The 12,186-nt window shown below is 35.8% G+C and overlaps 1 protein-coding gene across 1 annotated transcript; it reads left to right on the forward strand.

Moving 5' to 3' along the window:
• The first annotated feature begins 640 nt into the window (after positions 1–640).
• Positions 641–2,018, forward strand: LOC148297809 (uncharacterized). The gene is made up of 2 exons (XM_088247616.1): positions 641–796; positions 924–2,018. Exon 2 carries the CDS (start codon positions 1,047–1,049, stop codon positions 1,947–1,949), a length of 903 nt encoding a protein of 300 aa, XP_088103742.1. The 5' UTR covers positions 641–796; positions 924–1,046; the 3' UTR covers positions 1,950–2,018.
• Positions 2,019–12,186: the final 10,168 nt, after the last annotated feature.

Raw genomic sequence — 12,186 nt, forward strand, 5'->3', positions numbered from 1 at the left:
TATATAAAAAACCGCTCAGTTGGGCACACGTTCCAAGGCGTTGTTCCAATACCGAAGGCTTGGACAACAACATCAAACAAACTCAATTGAGAGACACTGAGACGTAGAGGAGAGGGTTTGTTCGAAATCTTGAGCAAAGATTTGAAATCGACTGCAAAAATCAAACCGAAATAGAGGTTTCCGAAAGCTCTGAAGAATATGAGTTGGGAACTTTGTCCCAAAGGATATGGAGAACCTTTCTACGGTACGTATGGGTTAGTGTGCTAAGGTACTTGGCAGATGGTGTTTTTGAGTGAAACTTTCAAATAGGAGTCTGAGTTTCGAGTTTGGTGTCGAGTGAAAGTTTGGCTTTTATAATGGATTGTGAGTTTCGAGTTAGGTGTCGGTTTCACTGTGTCCATTTAATTAGTAGATGGAATGGTGTGAATGGTAGGTGGTATGCAAAAGTAAACTTTGGCTTTTGTATGTGGTCCTACAACCACTGGAAATCTTTTCTTTTGTGTATGTGTGTATTGACATAGAAAGTTTGTATTTGTATGTGTGTATGCGTATGTCTTATTTTATTTGTATTTATTTGTGGTAATATTTTGTATGTGTGTGTGTATATGTGTATGTGTATGTGTGTATTTGTATTTGTATTTGTATTTGTATCTATATTCGTATTCGTATTTGTATGTGTGTATTTGTAAATAGCCTTAAACGTATTTTTGTTTGGTAAAATTGATGTGTGGCTTTTGACATGCAGGGGATGAGGATGGATTTTCTATTGAAATGTACCACAATGGTGAAATAAGAGGTAGCTATTATGTGAATGAGTCTGTTGATTGGTTCGATTATTGTGATAATGATAGAATGTCAATGATTGAGATAAATGCCATGGTAAATGATTTAGGGTATGAAGGTATGATTAACTACTGGTACAGTATTCCAGGTGATCATTTTGATGGTGGCCTAGTTAAGCTGAGTGAGGATGCAGATGTATTAGACATGCTAGTATTTGTGCCATACACTAGGTTGATAAATATATTCCTAGAACATGTCTTGGCATGCAGTCAAGAGCAGTTTTACAGTCAAGTGGCTTCAAACATATTTATAAATTTGGTGATGATGTTGGGACCAACACTGGGGTAGTGATTGAAGAGCTTGATGACAATTATGGTGCCATTGTTCCAGTGGGTGGGGGAGTATCTGAGGTGCAAAAGGTGAAAAAAACAAGTGTTGTAATAGAAGAGTTGAATGAAGAAAAGTTGAATGACGAAGGGTTGAATCAAGAAGCAGGCGGACAAGGCAAAGAGTTGAATGAACAAGGGTTAAATCAAGTAGGGTTGACTGATCAAGCTTCTAAACAAGGCAAAGAAACTGCTACTGTGAATAATGAGGAGAATTCTGACAACGGCCAAGAAAAGGCTAATAAGGGTTGTTCTAATAAAGGCAAAGGCAAGGATAAAGTGACGGATGAAACGTCACATAGGGTGAAGCGTGCTTTTGGTAAAAAAAGATGGTGCATTTTAAGGAGGACAAAGACTGTTCACCAAAAAGACAAAGAAGGTGTGGAAGGAAGGGTTGAGGGCATTAGGACCGAGTCCAAAAGGCATTCCATGACGTTGAGAAGTGGAAGAAGATATGTAAATGTTGCAGACTTTGAAGATGAAGATGATGATTTTGCTGACAGTGAGGACTTAGATTATATGATTTCCAAGAACTTTAGTGAAGATGAAGATGATGGTTTTTTTGAAGAATGGGTGGATGACCAAACTGAATGGACTGGGGTTAAACAAACTAGGAATGAGGCTGCTGTTGATTGGCCTACATATGTTGAATTGGATTTTGAAGATTCTGAGTGCAAGGATTATTCCAAGTATAAATTTGACTATGAAGCTGATAAGAATTGGCCAGAGTTCAATGCTGCAACTGACATGGCAGATCCAAAGTTTGAAATTGTCATTTGAAACTGCCATTTTGGAATGAATTTCAAAGGACATGAAATATGTAATTGTCAATGTTATTATCTAGCTATTTTGAGCCCATTTTGAATGTAGAATTTTCTAAGTTTTTGGGTTGGCACTTCAATTCATTGTTTTGCCACTTCCCTTGATTGTTTTGGCACTTCACTTCATTATTTTGGCCATTCACTTGATTGTTCCAGGTGCATCCATTTTATAACTTATGTTTACATTTTTTTGCATAATTTGACAAGCACATAGACCACTATTGGCCGTTCACTTGATTGTTTTGGGCTAATTTTCTAACTTATCTTTACATTGTTTTAGGCATTCCTTTGCATAGTTTCACTAGCACACAGATTTACATGGCCATTCACTTCATTTGCATACTCGTTATGATGGTCATTCACTTCATTTAGATGTAATTCTCTGCATTCCATTCACTTCATCAAGTTACAAAAAGTCAGCAATTAAACCCTTAATCCTTACCCATAACCCTTAACCCTTACATAATAATTAGGAAAACCGTTACAAAAATGCCAGTAACAACCCAACACTTACAGAATCACACAAACAACCCACAAACAATTCATTCAATGGCAGAAGCTAATTCCAAGCTCCTCTTTTTGTTCACTCCACATCCACACATCCCTCCCAAAGTGATGCTTGCAAATAGAACCCACGAAGCCACCAACAAAACCCAAACGACCTTTTCTCTTTGTCTTGCCTTTGCCACTGATTTCTCCAGCTTATTCCGCCATTTTAGAAGCCCAGGAATTACTGCCTTTAACCGTTCACACATGGCCAGATCAAACCATGCCCAGAACTGACAACCTTTAAAACCCTTCTTAGTCTCACGCACCTTTGCTGCACACATGGAAAATCGCCTCCTAGGATTCGAATCTATCTAAGAGGTTCGAATTGTAGCAGCCTTGCCACACCAACACATCAGCGCCTCTTCATCCATTCTGGCCAACCAATTGAATCTTCTTCGTGAGTTTCCTCTCCACTTTTTTCTCAAAATCTATCCAAAACAAGAAACTGAGTTTGTTCGATCTCATTGTCCAAGCGTGGGGTTATTGGAGCCACGCCTTGGAACGTGTGCCCAGCTAAGCGTTTTTTTTTTCTTCCCGAAATTGCCCTTCGTCTCATCTCTTTCTAACTGCTGTTTGGTTATGAGGTGGGTCACATGGCTACCACGTCAACATATAACGTCTGACTTTGACAGTCAACGTAACGGCAGGTGTAAATTGATAATACTTTGAAATGTTGGGTATGAAAATTATGTAATTGAAACCATGGAGCCCATTTCAATACTAACACTAAACCTCTATGGACTAAAGTGTAGTTAATCCTTAATTAAACCAACACTAATCAAGAGATACCCATGGGTCTAAAAAGCCCAAACTAATTGGCCCATGGAGACCCAAAATAATGGGCTTAAGAATTACCACTTCCAAATGAAGCAGAGAGTTAGTCCAAGGTCCAAAGAGATTTGGCGATACTTCTTGCATCCCCACCAACGAAATAATTTCTTTTATACTTACTTATATTATTTCCAAGGATAGATGGTCTGGGAGTATTTCTTGGTGCTCTATGTTTGTGTTTATTTGTTGGTACTTGCGGAAATGGAGAAACCACCTTAAGGTTCTCATCAAGTGGAAGGGAAGGCTTTATTGGTATGCGGGTTCATCTCTTTCTCTAAAGGTTTGTCACACCCCAAATTATTTACTTATTTATTGAGAGTGTGAGGTAAAAGAAAAAAACTAAAATCTAAAATTTAAATAGCAAGAAACATGAGAATTAAATATAAAACTTCTATTTAAACCAAAGTAATTTACATTGTAATTTTACAAGCAAAATTTCAAGAAAGTACCGAATCTTAACAAAACATCCAAAACTATCTGCAACTCGTTCTTCTTGTTTCCTTGTCACAACTAAACTTCATATTCAAAACCTGCAATAATTTCATTAAGGGGTGAGCATTACATGCTCAGTAGGAGTCCTATGTCTTATGTGATTAGTGAGATTATTAATATACAATTTATGCAATGCATGAATGAACTTCAATTCTACCCAACCCGTTAATCTATATAACAAGGCAAGCAAATCTGCATGTCCCATACCATGCATTTTACCACTGTGATTCCGAATGCCCCATTATATAAACTAACACCCATCTCAATTATCCCATAATTCCCCTGTTGCTAGTCATCTTGTCCATACCATTGATCTCCAAGCCCAAATCACCCAATCGACAATTATACCGCCGATTTCCTAATCTACTGTGCACACGGGCTCGCCTGAACTTGGTCCCTACAATGGTCAGACTCAACTACACAAAAGAACCTTCCCATTACCCTCTTTTCCATAATTTCTTTGTCAACCCAAGAATTCCAAACACCACTGACAACATATGAACATGTCAATATTAATCAAATTATAATGATAATTTACAATCATGTAAACACCCAATATCAAGGATAATAATCAAACAATATTACCAAGCATAATATAGTGTTCACAATATTTAATTAAATCAATTTATGCAAAACCTCCCCAAGAAAGAACCCCTACCTCAAATCCAAAGCCATTGTATAACTCCCAGTTGTAAGTCCAAACACTTTGAGCTTCTCCAAAATCTCAACACACTTAGTTCTCACTCTTTCTTTCTTCTGTCTATGATTTTTAGGAAACTAACACACTTCAAGTACCTATGATCAAAGAACTATTGAGTAGACCTATTTATAGTAAGCTAGAGTCGGTAGATGAAGCTTAATGTTGTGCCACCTAATTAGTCTATAGGTTCCTAGACTCCCAAATAGCCTTATGTGTTGGCTTTGTAGAGTGCTTAGTGAGCACTCTCCTATCAAGTTTATATATATAGGAATAACTATCATTCTTACACTTCATGCTTTAATTGGTTTTGAGGACACTACATTGCAACACGTCAATCTTCAACAAATGCTTAGTAAGCATAAATGTCTTTCTAACAATTTTTGTAAAGTGAGTATATATAATAATAATAATAATAATAATAATAATAATAATAATAATAAATAATGCTGAAATGAATTGAAATAATTAAAGTCATGCAATAACATTTGATAGGCTATACTAATTAATAGCTAACTTTACGTAACTTGCCATACAATTAATATATATATTATTAATTATATAGTTTTCAAGACTAATAATTGTAAATATTTAATTTTATGAAATATTAATATACGTATTTAAAAATTTGGGGTTTCACAAGGTTTGACAATCTATCTTTAATGTTGATGAGGCTGCTCCTTCTAACACCATGCAAATCATCTTATATGCTATTTCTGAATGGAGTAAGGTTCCTTGCGGTGGTAATATAGCTGGGGAGAAAATACATATTTTTTTGGCTTTGGAATTTTATGGTACTAGAGTGGTTAAACTAAATGTGGATGGTTCTTGCAAACATACCTCTGGGAATATTGGTGCTGGCGGTATTCTTTGTGGCTGTGCTGGAGAATGGATTAAGGGGTTTGCAGTGAACTTGGGAAAGTGCCAAATAATTGAAGCTGAACTATGAGGTTTATTTTTTGGTCTTAAAATGGCTTTGGATAAAGATATCTATAGGGTGATCATTGAAATGGATTCAGCTTTTGGTGTACAACTTATCCAACAAACTGATGTCTCTTGGTTTCACCCACTTGCTGGTTTGCTGCAAGATTGCTGTGGAGCTACAACTTGGACTTAGGCATTTGTTATTTTGATAATGCTCATGTGTGGGCTAATAATGCTCTGGTAGATGATCTCTTAGGGGTCTCTCATTCTCATCAGATTTCCCTTTCTAATTTGTAGTTGTTTGTTAGGGTTTATCCCCTCCCCCCCAATTTCATCAAAAAAGAATGTCTCGATATAAAATAAAATAAAATAAAATAAAATAGTCCAAACTATCATGCTGGTGGAAAAAAAGGCATTGATTTGTAGACCAATGGTCTAAGGTTCGAACCCCATAACACCTTAGTAGTATGTGTGTGAAAAACACCCTCCCCTTATATAAAATAAAATAAAAAACTGTTGTAAATGGTGTTGAGCCCACAAGTAAGAGGTGAAATGAAAGGTGAAGACATGTGTACCTACAGATAGATGCAACAAATGCGGTTGTAATATTTATTGCTTTAGGGAAATCTGTTGTTAGCCTCTGCCTATAAAAAGAGGTCTTACTAAGGGAGAAAGATACACCAATCAGAAGAGAAAAAGTGAGAGAGAAATAAGAGAATTAGAAAGTTTTTTCCGAGAGAGAAAGTTCTATCAGGGTAGTACCACAAAGAGCAAATACAATCCCACTCCAATATTTAGTGGTACTTCATACTCCGCCAATATTATTCATATTCCCGACTTGTCTACATCTCTACACCTAAATTTCAACTTCCTATTTGGTTTCTTTATTGCAGTCCTAATTCCTAAAAATTATTTTCCACGCTCCCTCGTGAATATTTTCAGACTCCTTCTTGTATTTGGTTGGAATTTATTATGATAATTTTAATAAAGGGTTACTTATTTAATTTATATTTTGGTCTATATTTCTCTTTTGTACTCAAATTTCAAGGTTGATGAATGAAGAAATATGTTGTTATATGTAAATTGCAAAAATTGTTGTGATATGTGGGGTTGGAAAAATTCTAATGTTGGATATATTTAAATTTATATATGTTTTTTTATGTGTAATGGGCAACAGATCATGATATTGTTCATAACAACCTCAATTTTGCACAAACAACTAAAGTTCAAAATTTAAAACAACATTACTCATAAGACAACTGATGCCTATAACTAAACACTATTGATTTTTGTGATGTTGTAAGTTAGAAAATGCATCAGTGTAGTATAAAATTATGATGCAATAAACCGTATTTAGCATCAGAACTATTAAAACTACCAAATCCGTTGTATGTTTAGTCATCGGGGGTCAACATTTTTTTGGTACACATAAGGAACTTTAGCATCATTGTTTATTATTAAACTGATGTTGTAAATATATAAAAGTAATGTTATAGGCAAAGGTGAGTAATACCATGGTAGGAAGGGTGATTTGGCAATGGATATTATTCGTTGCTAAAGGCAAAATTTGGCATAGTGAATTATTATAAGCTCTTGTCAAGTTTTGTATGTAAGTTTTTGTCTACCAAGGTTTGGAATCCTGTATCCGTCACTGGTTGAGAAGTACCGTGGCTATGAAGAATTGATCTCAAAGGAAATTATGTCATGAAGATTATCCAGTGAGCTTGATAGTACAGTCTTAACTTTCTTACGGAAACTACAAGGGCCAAAATGATCCTTTCAAAATAGATTTGGTCAACGGAGCACACCCATGATGGTCAAAGGCCCTTCGATGACTAAGTCAGTTAAATGGTCTTAAGAAGATGCAACTTTAACTGAAAGGATGAAGCTTTCTCTTCGGGAAGAGAGATAAAGGGAGGCCGAAGCCGTGAGAAAGGGAGAGAGAGAGAGAGAGAGAGGGGGGGGGGGGGGGGGGTTTAGGGTTATGCATTCATGATAGTGATATCTTTTGCCGAAAGAAAAAGAAAAGGATCTTGAGTAATCCTGTAAGTTGGACTATATGAATGTTCGTGGTTTTACTATCACTTTCAGTTTACCATGTTAATGTTGTAGTTTTAATCTTGACAGTAGCCTTATGTAATTTTGAAAGGTGACAAGTGTGGTTGTAAAAACTCCAAAAGTTTTCTTCTGGTTAGTGTTCATAGCTCATTATCACAATTCATTGTTGGTAGTAGCTTGGTAAGGAAATATGGTTAGTTTGTGCTTCACAAGGCCTTACAGTAATTGATATAGGTACTTTAGTGATTATTTGACCAAGTGGGAGAATGTAAGAGTTCATATTCTATTTGAACATTTAGAGAGGTCTTCTAATCACTTAGGCCCTGTTTGGTGGGCTGGACTAGATGAGATTTTTTCAATTAAAATGGACATGGGTCCTATCCATTGTTTGGTGGGCTTATAATGTATCATGGACTGGATTTGGTTATTGGACACCAGTCCATAATAGCAAGGGCTCCAGAACCCATCGGTAGACATGGGTTTGGAAGCCAGTCGAGTCGTCTTGCGAGCACGCCTCCTTCTTTGATTCGCGACTTGCTCTGGTTTGGTTTGCTGCTCTCTCTCTCTCTCTTGTGCTCTGGTTTGGTTTGCACGCAGATCGTCTCATCTTCCAGTAGATCCGACCAAACTTGAGATTTGATTTGAAGGAGGAGCCTTGCGATTCTTGCAGATCTGATCTAATTTGTTCTTGAGATTTTATGGGGCCTTGCGATTCTTGCTCATTTGATTTTTTGCTCCTCGTCTTCGTCTTCCTCTGGGGTTCGAGTTCGAGTTCGAGTTCGGATTCGGGGCTATCCTTGTCTCTGTTCCATTCCCTCTTCTCGATTTCCTCATCTGTTAGGGACCATAGCGAGCTCAGAGATGAAGATGGACCGCTCAATGGTGTACCTGCCAGGGAGAAAAGTCTAGTTGGTGTTTATTGCACCAATCTCAACTAGATTTTTGAGAATTGTATTCATTATTTTAATTATTTTGTATTTTTTTAATTTGGCTATTTTTTTTTTCCACTCCTGCAATCTCAACTTGGTGTTTATTGCACCAAACAACTGCTTCAAATCCAGTCATATCCTAACCAGTCCAGTGTAATATATCCAATCCAGTCTAGTCCAGTCTAGCTTACCAAACGAGGCCTTATGGTTTCCTAGTCCTATGTCGATTAGGAGTTGCAAACTGTGCCAAACTTTAAAGCTTTGTAATTAGTGGTTATTTGGTTTAGTACAAAGTGTTATAGGTTTCCTTGTTTCATGTGGATTAGAACATCTAATTTAATTGGCTTAAGTCTCTTGGGTGAAGCTTATAAAAGGATGTACCTGTGCTATCGACTAAAACACACTCACCCTCATTTAGAGATTAAGAGAAGGAGCAGGATAGCAGAGAAGATTTCTTATTTGCTTGAAGTTGTTATACTTCATGTTCTAGCTATGTCTGATCACGGTTAGTATTGATTACATATAGCCTATTTAGATTTACAGACTAATAGTCTAATGTTCGAACCCCATGACATCTTTGTAATATTTGTGTGGAAAATCCCCTTCCATTGTATAAAATAAAATAAACAACTAAATTATCAAGGGATTCAAGTTTCAATAACACAATAGTGGATTTTTTTATTTTTATTTTCATATTACACTGTAGCACGTGCTAAATTTACAATCCACCAAAAGTGCAACGTGTGACATAGTGACCTCCATTAGCTTCCTCTGTCCTTTCACTTTTTCTCAAGGTGGGGGTGATAATTCCATCACTGACACTACCTCAGTAATTAAGGGTTCTTTCATTAGCTAGTTATTCATTTACCGGTATTTAATTTTTTTTTTTTCACGTTGAAAGAGGTTTGTTTTAAATCCGAATTTTTTTGTTAATTAAAATTTTCTTTTGGCGTAATTACGTATGTTGTGTTGATTATTTTGCTTGTACGTATTGGGACGGTGGTTTGATAATTTGAGACTGATTGATTGGACTTGATGTTACCTTTACAATTGGCTGATTTGGCTTGTGGCTTATGCGAATCAAATCAATGCAAATGATCCATGGTCACAACTCGACACGAAAAGAACCTTCATATTTTTCAACCTTGAGTCTCTGGGAGCAGAAAAAGTTGTATGAATGGAGATAACATTATTTTACTATTTTTGACCAATTAAATTATATCACGTGAAAACATCATAATGCTTATCATATCGTGATTGACTGAGAATAGCAGAGTTCTGATTTTGCTTCCTTTATTTATGTCTTTATTTGTTGTGGGAGCTGATTGAATTCGTTAGTTATTAATATATCTGAGTCATATCCTACAAAGGGCTTGTAGCTGAGTGATTAAAAGCATTGATTTATGCATTTTCGGTCTTATATTTGATTCACATTCTCCAATATTGCTCGTCTAAAAAAGGAAGAAAAAAAAAAGCCCTATTTCTGTCTGTCATCTTTTGCAAAGTAGGTAATCAAAAGAAAATTGGGGGAAATTGTCGTGTGGTAGACTCGTAGATAGTTAATATATGGTTATAAATGAATTGAATTGTGGCCTTCTCCTAGTGCTGATTGATATAGCAATTGGCATGCGGAAGACGCTAATCTCAGCAACGACACAAGTTGCTTAAAATATATGCGTCCGAAAAGGAAAAGAAAAAACCAATGCTTGCTTGGATAAGGTGAGATCATTAACAAAGCTGCCCCATATAACAGTGACAGATTGAGATTTTACCCAAATAGTGATAGAAATACTTGGTTGATACATACTAACGATATTATTATAATAAAAGGATCAAAATGCAAGTGCCCCTCAAAAATTAATGCACTATATCTTCTTCATATTTTAAGTGGCTTATATATATATATATATATATATATATATATATATATATATGTATATTAAGTGGCTTTGAATGATAGAAGATGAGAGTTGAGGTTTCCTTGGTCAATTGCAACATGGGTGCCTTTAAAGAATTCTTATTTTAATTTTCACATGACAACTATTTTTGTTATTTGCAATTTGAAATTGGTATATTTTAAGAAAATGTTCAAAATCCAAGGTTTAGTACACAAAAATATAGAGGTACATTATTTATAGGGTTAATGACCTAAATGGTCCCCAAACTATTGCTCCAGTATCATTTTGGTTCACCAACTAAAATTTTCAATTCAAACGTCCTTAAACTTTTCATAATGTACCAATATGGTCCATCCGTTACAGATTCCGTGACTTCTGATCACGCGATGGCCACGTGACTGAGTTTTTGAAGGGTATATACGACTTTTTGCGAAGCTAACACAAAACTCCCGAGTTATTGATTTCAATGGTCCCCCAACTATTGCTCCAATATCATTTTGGTCCCCAAAACTCCCATTTTCTTCTTCTTCTTCCTACTCCCTCCCAACTGCCACTAAATTGTTGCAAGATTCATTGTTAGCAATTCAGCAAGTTTCAGTCTTTATGTCGGCCATGGATGATGGCATTCCAAGCTTCGCAAACATACACGAATCACATAAAATCCTTGGGCGGAAGCCGTAAAAGAATGTCGAACACAAGCTCCGGTGGAATGTATGGGGTGGTTGTTGAAAGCTTGGGTTTAGGGTTAGAATTTGGGGCCATTTCAATTTGTGCATCAATGGATTCAACACTCAACATACTCTCAGAGTCAACAGAAAAATCTAATTTCTTAACAGCTCTCCACCTATAACAAGAACCCTAACAATCAAATTCAATTTATTTTATTTATAAATAAAGAAGAAAAGAAATTAAGCACAAAAACAAATTGGTACATTATGAAACGTTTAAGGACGTTTGAATTGAAAATTTTAGTTGGTGGACCAAAATGATACTGGGGCAATAGTTTGGGGACCATTTAGGTCATTAACCCTTTTACAAGATGATACTCACCTAAAAATACGGTTTTGTCCCTCGATTTCACGGAATAATAAACAGACTTTGACAGATGGACCATATTGGTACATTATGAAAAGTTTAAGGACGTTTGAATTGAAAATTTTAGTTGGTGGACCAAAATGATACTGGGGCAATAGTTTGGGGACCATTTAGGTCATTAACCCTTATTTATAAGAGAAAATAGGTTCATTATTGAATATGGTCCATTATAAGCAAATATACGTAATTTAGTATACAAAAATATAGGTACATTATATATATATATATATATATATAGGTGCCCAAATTATAAAATAAAATAAAATATATATGAAATTGATTTTACAAACACACCCAAAGTCAGGGGTTCGATCCATGCTCTCGTATGGAGTCACCATTTTGACCAGCACTTTACCCCTTACGGGCCAACCCGGTGTGAGCGGGAATTAGTCTGGGTTATGGTTAAGGCTTAAAGGTACCACTCATAGTTGGGGCCCATCCAGGACCACCTCGCAGTTCAAACCAAAAAAGCCCATTTACAACATAACAAAAATACTTCTAACTTCTTTTAAATTACAAAACTGCCATTGATTTCTTAAAACAAACCCAATCCCAAAACCTCGTAAAAAAAACTCAAAACACTCAATAAAGCATCAAAGTAATTTAATAATCAAAATTAAATTCAATAGGGCCAGTTGTCATTTTTTTGGGTTTGTTTATAGAAATTAAATGGTGTATGGTTTATTTATAGTTTTAGTGCTAAGAATGGATATATGACTAAAT

Source organism: Prunus avium, chromosome 1 (assembly GCF_965620075.1).
Source record: "Prunus avium chromosome 1, drPruAviu1.hap1.1, whole genome shotgun sequence".
Lineage (NCBI taxonomy): Eukaryota > Viridiplantae > Streptophyta > Magnoliopsida > Rosales > Rosaceae > Prunus > Prunus avium.

What these genes read in the sequence shown, in the direction of transcription:
- LOC148297809 (XM_088247616.1), top strand. Translation starts at nt 1,047, where the DNA reads ATGCAGTCAAGAGCAGTTTTACAGTCAAGTGGCTTCAAACATATTTAT.